The sequence below is a fragment of the Mauremys reevesii genome, linkage group 1 (genome assembly GCF_016161935.1).
Source record: "Mauremys reevesii isolate NIE-2019 linkage group 1, ASM1616193v1, whole genome shotgun sequence".
Taxonomy (NCBI): domain Eukaryota; kingdom Metazoa; phylum Chordata; order Testudines; family Geoemydidae; genus Mauremys; species Mauremys reevesii.
The window spans coordinates 293,632,633-293,652,614 of NC_052623.1; the positions used below are offsets into that span (position 1 = coordinate 293,632,633).

General features: G+C 37.8%; 1 protein-coding gene across 3 annotated transcripts in view; it reads right to left on the minus strand.

Annotated features, from left to right (window-relative positions):
• Positions 1–19,982, minus strand: part of TRHDE (thyrotropin releasing hormone degrading enzyme) — a 312,690-nt gene that overhangs the window by 93,008 nt on the left and 199,700 nt on the right. For 2 of the 3 annotated variants that reach the window (XM_039520544.1, XM_039520542.1), the window contains 3 exons: positions 17,427–17,492; positions 1,697–1,762; positions 86–273 (listed from right to left, as the gene is read on the minus strand). In XM_039520544.1, coding sequence (XP_039376478.1) covers positions 86–273; positions 1,697–1,762; positions 17,427–17,492 — 320 coding nt within the window. The remainder of the gene's footprint in view (positions 1–85; positions 274–1,696; positions 1,763–17,426; positions 17,493–19,982) is intronic. The other variant, XM_039520543.1, reaches the window with a different exon arrangement.

The following is a 19,982-nucleotide window of genomic DNA, read 5'->3' on the forward strand; positions in this document are numbered from 1 at the left end:
CAGGGACTTCTGCTTTAAAATACTGGCATGAAGCAGCTAAACAACTACAACTTTTAGTAGGAATATTTATTGAGAAATAATGTACCTGTTGTTTCCAAGGTCAGGATCTGTGGTTTTAGCATCAATGTCATAAATAAAGTGCTCTTGGGAGATTACTATGATATTGTCTGCAGTTTCATTTCTCATGATGGTGATAACGGGGTAACCCATCTGTAGCGTCCATTGATCCATTACCTCTTGGATATTTACAAATTTTCCAACCTTTTTTAGAGCCTTCCAAAAAAAAAAAGTTTTGGTTTAGTATATTGATGCAATACTAGTATCTAACACATAATACCATTTACTTTTTAAACTAGAGGACCATTAATTTTCTAGCTGTTTAAATAGGAATTAAGCATCTATACGCACAGGCACTTTCCATGCATAAATACAGGATGTAAATGGTAAAAAAAAATTAATTGAGGAGAAGCCTTCTTTCTAGATAAGAGTTAGACATTTGATCATGCATATCAAAATAAAACAGCGTTAAGAACTGAAAACGATAAATACTCATGTGGCAAGCTAGAAAATGCAAACACAGTGACAGGGTGGGATATTCAAAAGCACCTAAGTGACTTAGAAGCACAAGTTCCAATGATTTTCATTGGGATTTGTACCCCTAAGTCATTCAGGCACTTCTGAAAATCCCACCCATACCTAAAAGGAGTGGAGTTTCAGACCTGCTTCTCCACATTTCCAGTATTCACAAAGACTGTGGATGGCCATATGCAAATGATTTCCATGATCAGAAAAGGCTAAAAAAGGAGTTGGATATACTGATGAAGATTTTCTCTTGGGATTATTGATTTTGGGTGCCCATCTTGAGACACTTTAAAAAGGTCTGATTTCAGAAAGTGACCTCTAGTGAATCCAAGCAAATCCCAGGAAGAACCCCTTGGAACTCAGTCTGCATGTGAGACATCTCGAGAATGTAAAGGATGACAACAGATATGCTGATAGGTAGGGGAACATGGAATTTTAAATCCCACCATTAACAGGTTTGACATATCCAATGTGACAGTAGTTGCTTATGGCCAAGAATGCAGTCACAATCCTGTGCCTGTACGTTTGCTGTGAGTTCTGCTGTTCTTTGACTGGAATGCACTTTTGAGTGCAAATCACTGAGAATTTGCCCCAAAGGCTTTAACATAAGGAAAGGAAAGGAAAAAGTAAGAAACTGTACAGAAGAAGCAAGGGTGGCTTTCAGAATCCTTGTAACCACCTGCAGCTGGTCTAAGGACATCAAATAATAACAGCTGACAGTAGAAAATACAATGCCCAGCTTTAAGCCTTTACAAGGTCTGTCCTTCAGACAAATCATGAATATTTACATATCAAAAGCCTATTCAATATAAATGCCAAAACACAGCATTTTCCTGCTCTTTCCTACTTACAGACCTTATCCTGCTCCCACTGAAGTCAATGAGAGCAGGCCTTCCCTTTATTTGGTGTCAGTAATATAACATAACAACTGAAAACATTTTTTTTCAGGTTTCCGCTTTCTGTGAACCCAAACGGTACTTCTTAGCATTAGTTTTTAAATGTGCTCTTGGGTTTAGGCATTTCAATATGCACTATTCTCTTCCAACCCTGGCATAAAAACACCACTATGGCTTCCTGCTTTTCTCTCAGTGTATTAGGCTATATTGCACTTTACCTCTGACAGGGTATTCCAGAGATCATTTCTGGCTGCATTGCCATACTTGTGAATTGTCAAATAGTCCTACAAAAAATAAAACAAAAATACAAATCAGAAGTTACTGTACACAGGCCAAATAATTACAGCTGTGAATCACTGCTAGTATAAGTTAAATTACATAAATGTTTTTGTTTGTTGGAAATCTAGCAATATACAATATGCTCATCCTCAAAGACTCAATAAACATTTTCTTGAGACAGCTTACAATATATTAAAATAGAAGATTAAATAAATTCAAATGGAAAAACAAACCAACAAACAAATCCTCAATTATTTTCCCATACAGAATTCAGAGTTTTACCTTTTCTAAGTAATTCATCAAGATTAGTATTTCCTATTTACTTTTTAAAAATGTGTATAGTCTCAGTATCTGTTTCCAGACAATTCATGGCAAAGAAAGAGGCAAATTTCTAAAATAAAGCTCTACTGTTTATTTTAGCAGGCCATTCTGTGGCTAATGTCAAGGACCCACACACTCTGATGACAGCTAGATCTTTTATAAAATATTTAACCAAGAAATAGCCCATCGGAGCCATTTCCTCATATCTAGTGGGGTCTCGTGGACAGGTGTTTTCCCTTCTGATTAAATGCAGAAATAGATAATATTGTCAACACAGGCTCTAGCATGCTATCCTAAAAAGCTTTTACACCATGGGAAGCAAAAGAAAATGTGCATATCACATAAAAGGGGTGCTTATAGTGGAAGAATATGTCTTTGTGAGCACGTGATCTGAGAATACCTGATACGGCAGTAAACTGAAGTTTTCTGTTTTTTCAGCCACAGTTGCAGTGACTCATTATCCACGTTTCCCCTTCAGTAACGAAAAAGCTAAAAAGTAGGAAGAGCCATCCTCCCAAAGGAATGAGGACTAGCCCATAACAGCTCTTCAGTCCCAAGCCTCTGCATAGGAGAGGCTGCCAAATATAAAAATGATGTGTACTTGAGGTCAGAGGTATACCCTATAGGCTCTTACCAAATAAAGGTAATTCCCCATATTAATTTTTAAATACATCTCTGGGTTAGTTTTGGACCTTCCTGGAACAAAATGTTTTCATTTTTATCTGTTAAGCTCTAGGCTACCCTATCAGATTCATGCCTTACTATCTCCCTACAGAATACATATACAATCATAGATTTGAAATTCAGAAATTATTATTGGAACAATCTAAGACTTCTGCACTTGGATTGGGAGAATAAAGCAAGAAAAACCTTATAAAAACAAAGGGTTTCCTGCTTTAGAAGTTCCATCATCTACATTTTATACAATGGTAGGAGACAAACCCTAATTTACAGCCCAATGATAAAACTGAGGAAATTTTGCTGACTGTGTTATCTGTGCTTTGTGTGAAGTACGATACTATGGGAATAATTAGTGTTTGGAAAGCAAATTTCCTGATGTACAAATTGTAGCACCTGTGACAGATTTAGCTTTTGTCAGCCAACTCATATTACAACAAGCAGCAACTCCCATTTAATCACAGGCTAGAAAAGCTAAATGAGAACACTGACTCAGTTAACTGCAGTGCCTAGTCTTAACAATGTCATGAAAATAACGATTGGAAAAAGACAACATTATAGAGGCTTCACCAATATATTGTGCTTCTATTTTGTCTAAAAATATAGAGTCTTTTGAAACAGTTAAATATCCAACAGCATCCAAAGCTAATCAGGTTGCATTGTAAATTAAAAGACTAAAACAGGTATACAAAAAAGTCAGAGTAGGTAAATAAACAACAAATATACATGCACATTTTTAAGTGGTGCTAGACAATACAGTATCCATGAATTCTTCTGTTATTTGTTTACAGGGTTTGTATGTAATACAATAAGACAGTGAAACAGTTTGAGAATTTACTCAACAGAGCCAAATAATTTTGTTTAACAGTCTATGACACGACATCAAATTTGGCTTGAATTTTATATTCAGAAAGATTGGAAAGAGGCAAATGCTTTCATCCTCTTCCTCTGGCTTTTGCCTCAAAATATGCAGGTTGATTGGTTTGGACAGACCTTTCCATTTCCAGTTCAGTATTTATTATTTTTGATTAACCATTTTATTAGGTGAAGAAAAGCAAAAAGGAAAAGGAAAGAGACTACAAAGGTAAGTACAATATAACCTGATACAATACTATTTAAATTTTTTTTCATTGCTTTAGTTTGAGGCTTTGGTTACAGCTCTGAGCAAGGGCTGGTATATAAGCAGTACGACTCCAGAAGCAGCCCTGGGAGGCACTGCACCTCAGAAATATACCTCAGAGTGACCATTTCCTTCCTGCTTGCCCCTGACTCTGGTGAGGGGAGAGAGGAAGAACGCTGGCTTATACCAACAGTAATTACAACCCTTAACTTCCAGCTGAACTGCACTGGCTAAGGAGTAGTGAGATACAGGCCAAGGCCCTGTCCTCTCCCCACCCACCTGCTCTGTGGAGAGATCAAACAGGCCCCAGTATCTGCTTACTCCTGCATACCCACACCCAATGTCTTGGTCGCTCACGGGGGGATAAGGTATTCATTATTCTCCGCTGTGGGTATGTAAGCCACAATCTGGCCCTTATACTGTAAGAAAAAAGATTCAAATCAGAAAGCAAAGAGAAACAAGTAATAGAAAAATAGAAACAAATCACAGAAAACAAGGGACAGATGACAGCCAAAATATGGCAGGCCAGATCTAAACTGCACTCAGCACAGTTCAGAAGGGGAGGTGCTAAAGTGGCGATAAGCTACTTTCTCACACAGACTCATTCCTGTGACTATCCTGCTGCCACCAGGCTGGTCCCTGACACAATGTTAAATAGTTTATCACCTAAAAAACATGTCCCAACACGTTGGGATTGTTGAGGGTATAGGGATACCTTAACCACGCCCACAACTCTCAGACACACCCCCAGTGCCAGGTGGCAGGAGAGAGTTACACAGAAGCCTTTGGGCCAGCCTTATACCCATGAGGTTTCCTCTACACAGTGGAAATCCACCCCTAGTCAGTTTAGATGGTTTTAATCCTGATTTTTCACCATGGGAACTGTGCAAAGAAGACTCGAGACGGCCAAAGACCTTGCCCAACATATACAAATGAAATACCAAACAAAAGCAGAAAACTGACACCGATTTTTTTTTGCAGAGCTTTCCCTCTAACTCTCTTCTGAAATTAGTTTGTCCTCAACATCTTCCCATTATAACTTTTTAAGATGGAGCAACTCCTTGCAGGACTGAAGGATTACAGTAATGAAATATGATATATCTGTGTTACTAAAAACTAAACATAATCAATCATTACTGGTAGTATGTAAGTTTTTGTTTCAGCCGGGCCTGTTCAGCAAAAGAATATTATTGTAATAGTTCAAATACCCAAAAGAAACCAAAGATAAATCATATTAAAGGAACAAACTGAAACAATTACCACACAAGCAGGTAAGATCTTGCAAAACAAGAAGTAAACAGTAATTCTAATGTTTTGTCAAATAATAGACTCAGTCTCTAAAGAAAATTGTAAGGCTTAAATGGTTTGGAAACTATGTTATCATCTGAATATTGAGGCAAGTGGCTTGAATATTAGAAGATGAAGAAAGCACAATAAAAAGTGCTAAAAGATTTTGACAGATATTTATAGTAACAGCATTATTGATTAAACTTACAGGCCATTTATTGTGTTAGATTTTAAAAAAGCAGGTTACTAGTATTAAAGAAGGGATATGGGGAAAGCAGTGAATGCGATATATCTTGACTTTAGCAAAGATTTTGATATGGTCTCCCACAGTATTCTTTCCAGCAAGTTAAAAAAGTATGGATTGGATGAATGGACTATAAGGTGGATAGAAAGCTGGCTAGATTGTTGGGCTCAACTGGTACTGATCAATGGCTCGATGTCTAGTTGGCAGCCAGTATCAAGCGGAGTGCCCCAGGGTTTGGTCCTCGGGCCAGTTTTGTTCAACATCTTTATTAATGATCTGGATGATGGATTAATTGCATCCTCAGCAAAATTCGCAGATGACACTAAGCTGAGAGGAGAGGTAGATATGCTGGAGGGTAGAGATAGGGTCCAAAGTGACCCAGACAAATTGGAGGATTGGGCCAAAAGAAATCTGATGAAGTTCAACAAGGACAAGTGCAGAGTCCTGCACTTAGGACAGAAAAATCCCATGCACTGCTACAGGCTGGGGATGACTGGCTAAGTGGCAGTTCTGCAGAAAGGGACTTGGGGATTACAGTGGACGAGAAGCTTGATATGAGTCAGCAGTGTGCCCTTGTTGCCAAGAAGGCCAACGGCATATTGGGCTGTATTAGTAGGAGCATTGCCAGCAGATCGAGGGAAGTGATTATTCCCCTCTATTCGGCATGGGTGAGGCCCACACCAGGACTACTGCATCCAGTTTTGGTCCCTCCACTACAGAAGCTATGTGGACAAATTGGAGAGAGTCCAGTGGAGGGCAACGAAAATGATTAGGGGGCTGGGGCACATTACTTAGGAGAAGAGGCTGAGGGAACTGGGGTTATTTAGTCTGCAGAAGAGAAGGATGAGGGGGGATTTGATAGCAGTTTTCAACTATCTGAAGGGGGGTTCCAAAGAGGATGGAGCTAGGCTGTTCTCAGTGGTGGCAGATGACAGAACAAGAAGAAATGGTCTCAAGTTGCAGTGGGCGAGGTCTAGGTTGGATATTAGGAAACACTATTTCACCAAGGGGGTGGTGAAGCACTGGAATATGTTACCTAGGGAGGCGGTGGAATCTCCATCCTTAGAGGTTCTTAAGGCCCGGATTGACAAAGTTCTGTCTGGGATGATTTAGTTGGTGTTGGTCCTGCTTTGAGCAGGAGATTGGACTAGATGACCTCCTGAGGTCTCTTCCAACCCTAATATTCTATGATTCTAGAAGGGCTTTATCCCATCGCAATCCTAGCTTTCTCAGTATTGCTAAGGCATTGAGCCCCTTCAGTTAGGAAAAATTGAACTAATTTCATCATCCAGGAATGATAACACTTATAATTAATAAAAGATGGTAACTGATAGACACCTGGAGATGGAAATAATATAAAAGGGGAAAAAGATAATGTGTATCTTCCTCTCAAAAGAGAGGTCAGATCTACAGTTGGGAACTGAAATAGAGATACAAGTCAAATTCTGCTCTTAGTTTTATTTGTCAAGTTGATTGACATAAATGAAGTTACTCCAGATTTACACAGATGTAACTGAGATCGAAATCTGATACACTATCTACAAGCTGAGTAACTCTACTTATTCCACTTGGTTTCCTAACAGCTGGAAATCTATCATACAAGAGGAGTTAGAAAGGAGAATAACATACATTCAAGATGGTCATAAAACGATTTCAGAATAAGATTTCAGTACAGTAACATTAATCTGAATGCAGTCCATTTATTCGCCACCATAGTCCTGGATTCATGCTCACTCTCCCACCTCTGTCCATGTCTTTGATTCATACTCCTGCCCCCATCCCCACCCTGAGCCATGGATTTGCTCCTGTTGCACAACTACCTGTAGACTGATTATGCAACTGTCACACCTGCTTAATCTCTGACTTTAAGTAGAAAAAGTCTCCAGAACTCTGGCTCTCAAGGTTAATAAGTACCATTCTGCAGGGAGTCCAGGAATGATAAGTAAACTTCACATCTGGCCATCCAACACATTCTAATGGAATGCTGACTCTGGTGGCACACTACCTTCTTATTTTTGCCTCCTTGAGACTGCTAGCATTAAAGTTGTGACCTCAGGTTATCTTGACACCATCTGTCACTCAAAGTAAAAGGTCTGGACAAGGGGCCAGGCTCTGTAAAGGCTTTGACAGAGTGTGACAGTTGAAAGTGTCTGAGAATCAGTGATGGAGCATTGACAATGGTACTACACAAAAGCTTAAGATTTTTTAAAAGAGAGGAGGTCAAGATCAGTGAGTGCAGGAACTAGGGTATACAAGTGGGTCTGAGATATTTTTATATGTGAGATATTGTACAAAAAATAAACCCTGGATGATGATGAATAAACCTGCAGAGAGGAGAGAACTGTTAGCATTAGCACCTGGGTCAGTCAAACTGCAGAGCTACCCCAACAGTGAGAGAAAACCACGGTCAGAGCAATTAGCAAAGAGAAAGACAGCACTGCAGAACCAGCTCAAAGTTGGAAAATAGCATTCAGATCATCTAAACAGATCAGCCACTTCACTTTTAGTATCAGTTTTATTTGAGGCTACCTGAATATTGTTTCCAGTGTGTCTTGTTGGAAAATACCAGCCTGAGCAATATCAAATCCATAGATTACATTCAATCCATAGATTACTTGTTAATATTCATGAACAAATGTTACCAGAAGGAACAAAAATGGTGTTATCCTTGATACACTGTAATTTGCTGCTACATTAAAATGCATTCAGTATTTAGTTACTGGCCTGTCACTAAGGCAAAAATAATTATCCAAATAAACAAACCATGAAATATCATCCCACAAAAATGGCCTTAAAACTTGGTGCTAGCACGCCCCTGGGATACAAGCGAAGTAGAACCTCAGAGATATGAACATCAGAGTTACGAACTGCCCAGTCAACCACACACCTTATTTGGAACTGGAAGTACACAATCAGGCAGCAGCAGAGACATTAAAGAAAAAGAAAAAGAAAAGCGAATACAGTACAGTACTCTGTTAAACGTAAACTACTAAAAAAAATAAAGGGAAAGTAGCATTTTTTTCTGCATAGTAAAGTTTCAAAGCTGTATTAAGTCAATGTTCAGTTGTAAACTTTTGAAAAAACAACCATAACGTTTTGTTCAGAGTTACAAACATTTCAGAGTTACGAACAGCCTCCATTCCTGAGCTGTTCGTAACTCTGAAATTCTATTGTATTATTGATACTATCACAGGTGTATTCTTTGTATAGGCAAATTCTTCTGCGAGATCCTGACCCTCTGTTGGCACTGTAGAAGAGGCATGATTAAAAAAAGCATTACGGTGATGACTTAATGCAATAGCACCTGCTAAGAGAAAGAAGAGCAGTGAGTCACACTTTGGGGGAAAAAGCTTATTTTAGAGTTTTTCCATTTCTTTCCAAGTATGTTTCTAAAATTCACTGAAAAAGGTGCTGAAATCTCCACCTTTTCATAGCAATGGTTGCCTGCTCTCCTGCGTTGTCACTCTTTTCTGACCCTGCGTGGTAACCCTTTGGGGGTGAGGGCAACCAGTGATCATGATGATCCAACCCTCTCTGAGCAGAAGAAGCTAGGAGAGGTGAGTTGGTGATGGTGTCAAAATGCTGACAAAAGCACCATGATGCTAGTGCTGGGCAGCAGATAAATGTGTTAGTAATGGATCAGACTTTTGCCTAAAAGAATGTTAAGGTTGTAATTGACAGGTGAACCTCAAAGTACAGAAGCTAGGATAAGCATCCAACAGGTTGATTGTTTATCTGAAACATATCCAAATCTTTTTAGTTTGGATATCTCAACAGATCAGTCTCATATGCAAGATTACTTAGTTTCAACAAGATGAGAAATACCACAAGAATAATTTCTTTCAGGATACTGCTTTATTTCTAATGCCATGGTGAAAACCAGAAAGAGCAGAGTTTCACAATTTTAATTTTTATTAACATTAACTGTGTCGCTCCAGGTGTATATTGGTGCAATTATCAGAATATGACCCTAAAATCGTAATACCCAATGACAAGAACATTTGTCCTAATAATTTTATGTATAAACCAGTTGTACAGGAGGGTTAATATCACAATTTTGACTGGGATTGAGATGGTTAATGTATAATTTTGATGCTTTTTTAATGTAGTTTTCCTTAAGAAAATCCTGTTAGGGCCTGATACTTCCTTGGATTAAGCTTATGTACTTCTATTCTTTCATTTGACACTTACTCTAAGCCTTGCTTAATTAATATTAATTAACTAATGCTTATATATCACTTTGAACATGCAAATCATATAGAAGTGCTAAAAACTATTATATCTTCTCTCTATGCCTCTCATAACTGTATAGATATAAATGATGTCATCCGCTCAATCTGTGCCAAATAACAGTTTCTTTGGCCAACATTTTAAAAAATGATTAGTGATTCTGGTTGACTCAGCACTTGCTGAAAAACAGAAAGTTTCTCAGATCAGACACCCAAAACCATTAGTCATTTTTAAAAATCTTGGCCCTAATTTTTTTAATAACTACTATTTTCAGGTATGATTTTAACTGTTCTACAGAATACTGTACCTCCTCTATTGGGATATCATCTCTTTAAACCAGGTTTCTACCTCTTCCAACAGTGGCAGAACATTTTCAATAATACCCAAACAAGTTCAATTTTCCACTAGCTGTACGGAGGTTACCACAAGATTGGGCTTTAACCTGTCAGTTTTATTTATTTAATTATGTAATTAATTTATTAATTGATTTAAAGTGCCCATCAATCAGTAACTTCTTTAGTTTACTTTCAGAATCAAAGAAGAAAACACAAGTGTTGAGCAGAATTTAAACAAGGTTTGAAAGGCATGTTCATATCTCAGCTGCATCACCACACAAGTGTTCATTTCAACTGCTGTCCTGCCTTCTCTTCAGGTCAGTTCCTCAGTAGGTGTAATAGTGATAGTCAGTCAATGAAGCCAATGGAGCTAAACCAATCTACACCAGCTGGGGATCCATCCCTTTATTTTTAAAGGAAATATTTATATTTGTTTCCTATACTACAGTGATATAATGCTTGTAATTATCAGCAATCAGAAAACATCCACTGTCATCATGCCATATCTGCAATTAAATCATTATATTGAAACAACAAGCTATAACTACTAATCATGAAGAGTGATACTGGAACATTACATGGAAATAAATCTTAATTCTCTCTTGAGCTAACACTACTGTATAAACCAGCATAATTATAGTATTTTTACTTTTCCCCTTTTCTTAGTTATCCACAAATACTTCCCTATATTATGAAAATACTCAGATCTGTGATGCTGGAGCTATGTGAATCAATGGGAGTTTTACTATTGATTTAAATGGGAAAAGAATTAACCCAATGGTGAGTGTTTCTGAAAGATTCCCCCCCACTCCATGCCTCAAGTGCAATAGGCACTTGATGGAACATAAAAAGACAGGAGACCTAAACACCTTACCATCTAAGTTTAGGCATAACAAGAGATGGTAACAGAAAAGGGTAGGAAAGGGAGAAAAAGTGTTATAATTAATACGATGGGATTCTCTGTTTTTCTATATATGCATCTTCTTAGCAAAGAAAAGGGACCAGACTTCAACCAGTGACTGGTGTATATCAGGAGTAATTCCATTCAAGTAAATATTGTTACACCATTGTGACTCCAAGATGAGAGAAGAATCAGGCTCCTAAACTTTGCATCATACAGGATATATAATTTGTGAAGCCCTGAAATTGTGATAAATTAAATCTCACGTAAACAGGCATATTTAAATTGGACAGATTCAAACCTTATTCCCAAGCAGGTGCCCAGTGTCATAATACTTTTACACGTGCCATGCCTGACTGGTAATTCTGGTTAAAAAGACCAGAATGGCTATACACAGAGGTTTCTATCTCTTACAAGAGTCTAACCTCCCCTACTAGCTAATTATATGTAAAGGAGGACCCATTCTGGAACATGATGAAGGCAACTGCAGTGTGGGGGCAAAACAATCTGCATTAGAAATCAACAGGGAACTATTAGAAGGATGGCAGAGTTATAGTTTATAACAGTCTGATGGTGGCTGTTTTGCAGTAAGACACCTGCTAGCACATTAAGCTTTGCTTTAAGGAAAAATGTATTTGATGTATTATGCTAAACAACTGAACTAAGGACAAGCCCCACAGAAATAAAGTATTGCTTGAAATTGAAGTGCAATATTGTACTGAATTTGAACATTAACTTTAGCTTTTTTGTTTTAATACATTTTAAAAGGAACAAAAATATTGTTCAGTAAGTATTTTTAAAATCCACACAAAAAAGGGAATGTCTTCCTGAGGTATTTGAATGGCCTTTGTTAATTGAGACAGTCCCAGCTGATCACAACTCTTCATTAATCAGTGTCAGGGATAACTACCAACACAGACAATTGCTCCACTGTACCTTTTCAATAACATTCTTTCTACAGAAACCCCAGGAAAGAAACAATGTAACAATGCCGTTCAGTATAACAATCTCAGCAGAAATCACCGGAGATAATTCACTAAGAACATAATTTCTCTGTCACTACTGTATCTAGAAAATAACATCCTGGCAGATCTTTAAAATAAGAATGAATAGATGAGAAGATCATCAACTGTGAAGCTTCAACCATGTTTATCAACTGTTTGTGATTTCTTGTCAATCTAACATTTTTTCTCTGTGCTGAAGACTGTCATACGCTAAAACTTCAAATACTTTTGCAAAATTTGGCCAAAGACTCAGAATAATATATTTTCTTTACATTGGATATTTCTATTTGTGCACAACTAATTTTGTTTGTTTATTTAAATTGCTAAGAGCACTAACCCATTCTTTCCACCACTATCATAGAAAACAGGATTCTACGGCAAAAAAACTAATATTGAGATGCTTCCTTTCTAGGCTTTATGCCGATAGACTCATTGCTTTGATTTACATCAACAAATTCTCTCTCAGTAATATTTTGAAAACACATTTAGTTGTGCAATTACAGTGGCTGCCATTAAAAAGTCAACATTTGTCAAAAGATACAATAAAGTTACAATTTATGTCTTATTATAGCTATGAGGAAAATGGTGGTATATCAGATTCTAATGTGTGGTAATAGTTGGTGAACTTTGACTATTTAAGATCAACAACTGAATCTTCAGGAAAATCGTATTTAACAAGAGCTCAAACAAAGTCTTGTTTTGTTCGGTATGGATCCAGCTTCTTTTCAAATTTTCCTCATTGGTCTGCATGGAAATGAAATTGCTTGTTCTGGTTTTAAGCGTGTACTATCTAACAAGGACTTACAAGTAACCCAATTCTGAAATCTTTGTGCTCGTAAAATCCCAGTGAATTTCTTAGAAGCCAGTGGACATTCTGATTGTACAATGACTGTAGGATCAGGCATAAAATGTGTACTTTTCTACACTGTGTAGATTCCATTCTGCTGGTTCATAGGAACAGGGATGAGATTGCTACTGAGCCCACGTCAGGAAAAATATAAGTTTATTTGGAAAGAAAATATACATACTTTACTGTATCTTAAAATAGCTAACGAGCCAGCTGATGTTATCTGACGATTCATATCGATAGATCTTTCTCTTAATAATTCCTATAATAAAATTGTAGGAGAAAATCATAATAAATGGGCTTCACATGCAACAAAATATGAGAATGAAAGTCACTGAATGCACGTCAAAAGGATACATATGTACTATATGCCATATCACTGAGTCTAACATCATTGAGGAGGGAAGACTGGGACTGGTTGGACAAGGAGATTGGGAGTGAGGAGACTGAGGCAAGGAGCCAGGAAGGGAGTAGTGGGAGACTGAGATTGGAGGCCAAGGAAAGAAGGCAGACAGGGCCCAGGAACTTGTAATGGGGAAGGAAGAGAGAGATCAGAAGAGGAGCTGGGGTGGAGGGAACTGGTACTGGCGGGGCAAGGAGACTGGAACTCAGGTGAAAAGCTGAGACTGGGACTGGAGAGAAGACTGGGATGGGAAGAAACAGAACTGGGACAGAGACAGCTTGGAGAGCACAGGCGAGAAGGGGTCAAGCTTTGGGGGACTGGCAATGGCAAGAAGAGTCTGTGCCCACTAAAGCATGCTCTCTTGGGACCACACATTGAACAATGAGGATAAAAAATATATTGAATAAATGCTCATTACGGGTGAACCGAATGACACAGGGACCCTATGGAGAAAAAAGTAAGTGATCACATGTTTTATGCGACAGTTTCTAATTATATACAAAAGGGGACCAAGTTACGATTGCATAGGAAATCTTAATTTTGGCATTTCCTAACTTTTGAGTGCTTGACTTTGCAACCTTAGTAATGTTCTTTTAACAAATATTTTGTGTTTGTAATATGTAGATACATTCTGATCCAAAGCCCACTGGAGTCAATGGAAAGACTCTCATTGACTTCAATGGCCTTTGAATAGGCCAATAATATGCTACACATTTTTATATTTTATAGGAAAAAAATATTAAATCAATAGTGTTTTATACAAGTCCTTCAAGCCTGTATTTTTGCTTACTTACTTAACTCTTAAGAAAAAAATATAAATCCCTTTAAAGAAAAACTTTAGAGGTGAATTAATTTAATTAGTATAATCTCAACGTCAAGTGACAGACAGTGAGAATATTAGAATTGGAGAGAGGTCAGAGAAGGCAGTAGGTGCTGGCACTCTTGTTGACATTATTGTTCCCACATGATCTTGGACCCGCAGTGGCAGTGGGTCAACTCCAAAAGATGTTTTTTGATTTACTTTTAATGTTAACAGATGAAAGTGTAGAACACATGGATAAGGAAAGGTGAATCTACTCCTTCTAGACTCTTGAATGGAGCTTAGAAACAAGTCAGGTAATAGTGTACAGCGTACTGATTTATTTGAAATGTAGGAAGTCTTCGACAGAGTTCCACATGCCAGACTGTTGCATAATTTAAGAGCCACAATAATTCAGCGTGGAACACAGGAATGCAAAATTGTTTAAAGAGCTGTGAATAAATACTACAGATGAAAGGAGCTTGGTCCAAATGGCAACTTTTATGGTAGTGAAAAATAGCCAATATTCCACATTTCCCTAGACTGCTCTTCTAAAAGGTTGGCCTATCAGTTTCAATATAGTGACCACTCAGCACCAAGTCATTACGTGTCTATCCAAGGGACCGTGCAAAAGGACTTCTCCCAGATATACTGTGTACAATTTAATGTACATAAGGTTATAATTTATCATAGAGCCTGAGGTTCCTACAGTAAACTAATTCAAACTGCTGATGATGCACTCAATCAGAGTGAGTGATGAACACAAATACAGCAGCAAGTGAAGTTCAAACGGATACAGATTTGTATGATCTATGAGCTGCCACATTACAAATGAAATGTAATGTTGACAAACATATATCCATACACATTGGGCTAAGAAATAATCAAACCAAGTATAAAATAAATATGAATGAACTGGCACAGAAGAGCCTCATAAGGGAGCTTGAAATGCCAGTGGATGCCTGTTTGAACACAACACTAGACCTCTGAACTACTGTGTTTACTAGCCACATTTAATATGAGAAGTCACTGATAACACAGAGAGGTGTTCTAGGCTTGTAGCAATAAACCTTTCCAATAAATGAAATTCAGTGATACAAAATCATATAAAGAACACATCCATTCCAAGTACTCACATACGGAACAACATTTACAGATAAAATCCCACCCAAAATCTAAACCTATATTACAAGTTACTGTCCTTGGTGGTGACTGAATGCTGAAACTAACTCAGCAAATCCAACTCCACAAGCTTATGCAGTTCAGAAACATTATCAGAGAGAGTGATGCTGACCAAGCCTCTCCAGTGTCTGGTAGTCATAGTGGCGAACCAATAGCCTTTCAAGACCGAGAAAAAGTTCATCATGGAGGTCCAACATTATAATTCAATGGCAATTCAAAAGCATATCTGAAGAAACAGGCCAGTTACTCGTGATAGGTTCAAACCAATGTATGCTGTGAAAATCAGTACTTCATACAGTAATTCTGCCTGCTCTCTATCCCCTCACAAAAGGTTTGCTGGATACCAGGGTCATATAGATCTCTATGCTATGGCTAGTGTACATTCATTGTTCACATGTATTTAACAAAAAGCCCACTCTTTTGTCTTTATCATCTTTTTTTCTAATTCATTTTAGCAAAATCAATGGCTTTTTTGATAAGTAAAGGATTTTTGTTGAGGTATTATGAGAAAGAAAACACATACCTGGTGGTGGTATGCAATTATGATAAGAAAAAATAAAGGGATAAGGAGAAAAGAAAGGAGCTAGTCTGGCCCTTCCCTCTCCGTACCCTCCAGTGCTTGTTACCATCATTCTTCTTTCATCTGTTCTTCACTTAAGGTATAATTCTGCTATCCATACAAACACTGAGTAATACCTTGATTTCAATGGCAATACATGCACAGTAAATGGCTAATCAATTTGATTTATGTTGCATGGACTGTTGTGATACTAAAGCTTTTTACATTCTTCATCATTACCACATTGTTCTCCATCATGGATGCCAAGGTAACATTTTTTGACAATGCATCGCCAGAGTTTAAAACTTTTGTTCTGAAGATGTTTGTGAGTGGAGAAAACTTTCTGCATGGGCAGGCTTCAATGGGGAATACTTTCAATTACAAATTTTAAATGTCAAGAGTCTAGCACTTTAAATTTCTACATTAACAGGGAAAAAAATTCTGGGTGAATTCCTGGCTCCTTTGGGACAATGGCAAAAGTTCCAATGACTTTAATAGAGTGAGGATTTTGGTCTTCATGTGCACAAGTTTGTGCTTGGAAACCCTTCCAGATGAAGGCCTATTGTCTGGGGTAGAAGATAAGGCCAGTGACATGAAAAGAGCCTTCTGGCTCCCGTGACCCAGTTATCTTCCAAAGCTTGATTGATCAAAGTCCTGCAAATTTTCTAGAAAAGCGACATTTCCTCAATGGGATTCTTTTCATTGTATATCACATTAAATACATATTTATATGACATAACCAGTGTATTTATTTAACTTTTATTTTATATTTTATCTTTCAATCCATTTTGGTTAGAGGTAGAATTACTGTGTTAAAATATGACCTGATCCCATATGTAGTTTATTTAAATTTCAAAATGAAAAGCTTACTAAGAACAGATAAGATTGATTGCTCTTTCCATTTTAGCATAATTGTATTTCAGGTGAACATCAATTTACTTTAAAGGACATTTCTAAGTAGCAGACTGCATCATACATAATTCATCAATCACAGTTGCCTGTAACATGATTTACTTAAACAGATTTCTTAACAGATTTCTTAATACTTAAACAGAAATAAAGGGAGTTCCTTTTTTTATGTTTGTTTTGTTTTAAAATGGTTTACGAAATATAACGGGATTCTGAATTACTGCTGAAAAAGTTCATCCTTGGTAAAAGTTCATCCACAGTGAATTTCTCTCTCTCTTTGAACAGAAGTGTTATTTCTTTAAACCTCTTTTAAAGGCAGAGGGAGTTTTCAAAATATAATTAAGGCAAAGAGCACTCCATGTTCATCAAAGGTAAAAGTAAAACTCCAGGGTTTTGATGGGGCAGGTGGAAGTATTTATCTGAAAAATATGATTAGCTTCGCAGCCACGTATTTTCTAGTGAGATTGACATAGTTCATTTTTATTTTATATTAAAATTTAAATGTAATTGAAGCAAAGTGGCTTTTGCCTCAGCAAGCTCTTTCAATGACGGATAATCAAGTTCCTTACATATCTGAAAATGATTTCCACTTGGTGATGTACACCAAATGAAAGTGAAACTGTGTGGCACTTGACACACTGAGAATTCTTTCATTTGCTGAGTGATGGCTCTGATGTTATACAAACTAATGCTTCCTATCAAATTTATCTTCAGGGACATGATGATGTCACAACAGTTGAAAACTTTAAAAAGAGAAACACTGGCACAAATACTTGCTTGAAAACAAACAAACAAAAAATAGCCAAAGGTTACAAATACACATAAAAAAGACAGAATGCTTTCTACTTACTTGTAAGCCCATCTGAAATACAGAGTGACCCATAAAATTAGCCAACATTCGAATTAAAGCTGCACCCTGTGGGAGACAACAGAGGAAAAGAAGTTATTGGGCTGCTTTTTCCAAATCAGTGATATACATTATTATTAAATATTCAATTTTATCTATTATTATCCTGTTTTTAAAAATATATTTCTTTAATGATGATGTTTAAATGTGCAAGAAAAGTGTTACTAAGTACATGATCAATAGAATCTTAAAAATTTCGCAACACACACACACACATGTTACACACCTGCTGATTGGAAGGAAGGAAGGAAGGAGAGGGAAGATCATGCAACTGCCAGACAGAGGAAAATATGATTTGGAAGAGGATTGTTACTATTAATTACCCATATGCATATAGCAAACAAGGCTGAATACACTAAAGCACATCATTTCTGCAGCTGGAGCAGTATCTACTTACACATCTCAAGCATACAGATACAAATATACATTGTACTGTCCGTTACACCCATGCAATCATGTGAAGTATCACAGACTCATAGACTTTAAGGCCAAAAGGGCCCATTGTGATTATCTAGTCTGACCTCCTGCACATTGTGGGCCACAGAACCTCATCCACCCCCTCCTCTAATAGCACTATAACCTTTGGCTGAGTTACTGAAATCCTCAAATCATGATTTAAAGACTTCAAAAGTTACAGAGAATGCATTATTTACTCTAGTTTAAGCCAGCAAGTGACCCAGGCCTCATGCTGCAAAGGAAGATGAAAACTCCCTAAGGTCTCTGCCAATCTGACCTGGAGGAAAATTCCTTCCTGATCCCAATTATGGCAACCAGTTGAACCCTGAGCATGTCAGCAAGTCCCACCAGCCAGACACTTGGGAAAGAATTTTCTGTAGTAACTCAGAGCCCTCCCCATCACTGCCCATTGCGGATTTTTGCTACTAGCAGTTGCAGATGGATCACATTCCATTGCAGGCAATCTCATCATACCATCCCCTCCATAAACTTATCAAACTCAGGCTTGAAACTAGTTAGGTTTTTTGCCCCCACTGCTCCCATTGGGAGGCTGTTCCAGAACTCCATCACTCCAATGATTAGAAACCTTCAACTAATTTTAAGCCTAAACTTGTTGATGGCCAGTTTATATCCATTGGCACTTAACTTAAATAACTCCTCTCCCTCCCTGATATTTATCCTTCTGATGTATTTACAGAGAGAAATCATATTTCCCCTCAGCCTTCTTTTGGTTAGGCTAAACAAGCCAAACTCTTTGAGTATCCTCTCGTGAGGTAGGTATTCCATTCCTCTGATCATCCTAGTAGCCCTTCTCTGCACCTGCTCCAATTTGAATTCATCTTTCTTAAACACAGGAGACCATAATTGTGCATAGTATTCCAGAAAAATCCAAACAAAACTCCACAAGGATTTCCAATCTCCTTTTTTGCAGACCTAGAAGACTAGACCACAATTACTGCATATTCTTCCTCTTCACTGATGCCTTGTTTCCAGCAGAAATACCTTTGCAGTTATAGAACTCGCACCCAGTAATTTCAGCATCAAGCCCACAGCTTCCACAGCTTTTAAAAAGCCTTGATTTAAAGACTTTCAAGAGTCTACCGCAACCAGGGTGCATAAAAATCAGTGATTTCAAAAATACAGATGGTGAGAATTAAAAGAATGATTTGATTAAGTAACTGAAGGGAGAAAAAGTAGAAATGAATATAAGAGATACCTGGAATTGTTTCTAAGAAGAAGTGGATGGTTGATGAATTAAAAACCAATAGTTGTATTAGGTTACATTTCTTATTAATTATTATAAATATTTGTTTTATTATAGTGCCCAATCTCAGTTAGGAGCCCGCTATGTATGGAACTATACAAACGCATAGTAAGAGACAGTTCCGCCCTGAAGAGTTTACACTCTAAACAGGCAAGACAGAAGGGTGGGAGGAAGGAAGCAGTATTATCCCCATTTTACAGATGGCAACTGATCCACCAAAAGAATAAGTAACTCAGACAAGGTCACACAGAGAATCAGTAGGAGAGCCAGGAATGGATCCCAGATCTTCGTCCAGCCCCTTAATGACAAGGCCATGCTTCCTCTTGTCACATGTCCTTCCCCTACTCTGTATAATAAGATTCCGGGATTATCACACTCTGTGTGTGTCACTCTGAAGCCTATTGCATCTGCAGAGTCATTGAGAAGCAATGGAAACAGCTACAGGCATGGCTGAGAGCTCTTTTTGTTCAGAATATCACCAGGTTCCATCATCATTGGGATTTCCAGTCTTTTACCATCCAGTTTTTAAGTTCTCAGCAATTTTGGTTTTATGAATTACACCCGGCTGGTGTACAGCTACAAGAAGTCATGTATCTATGTCACACCAAGAGTCCTAGACCATTGTGACACCACAGGTAACTCAGCCAATCTCCTCTCTGACTCTAAAGCTAATGATGGAGAAAGGAAGGATATGAGGGGGAGGGACAGGGGGTACACAGAGAACCCCCAGAGCAGGGGGGAAATGGGGGACTCTGTTATGGTGGAAAAGGAGGAATAAG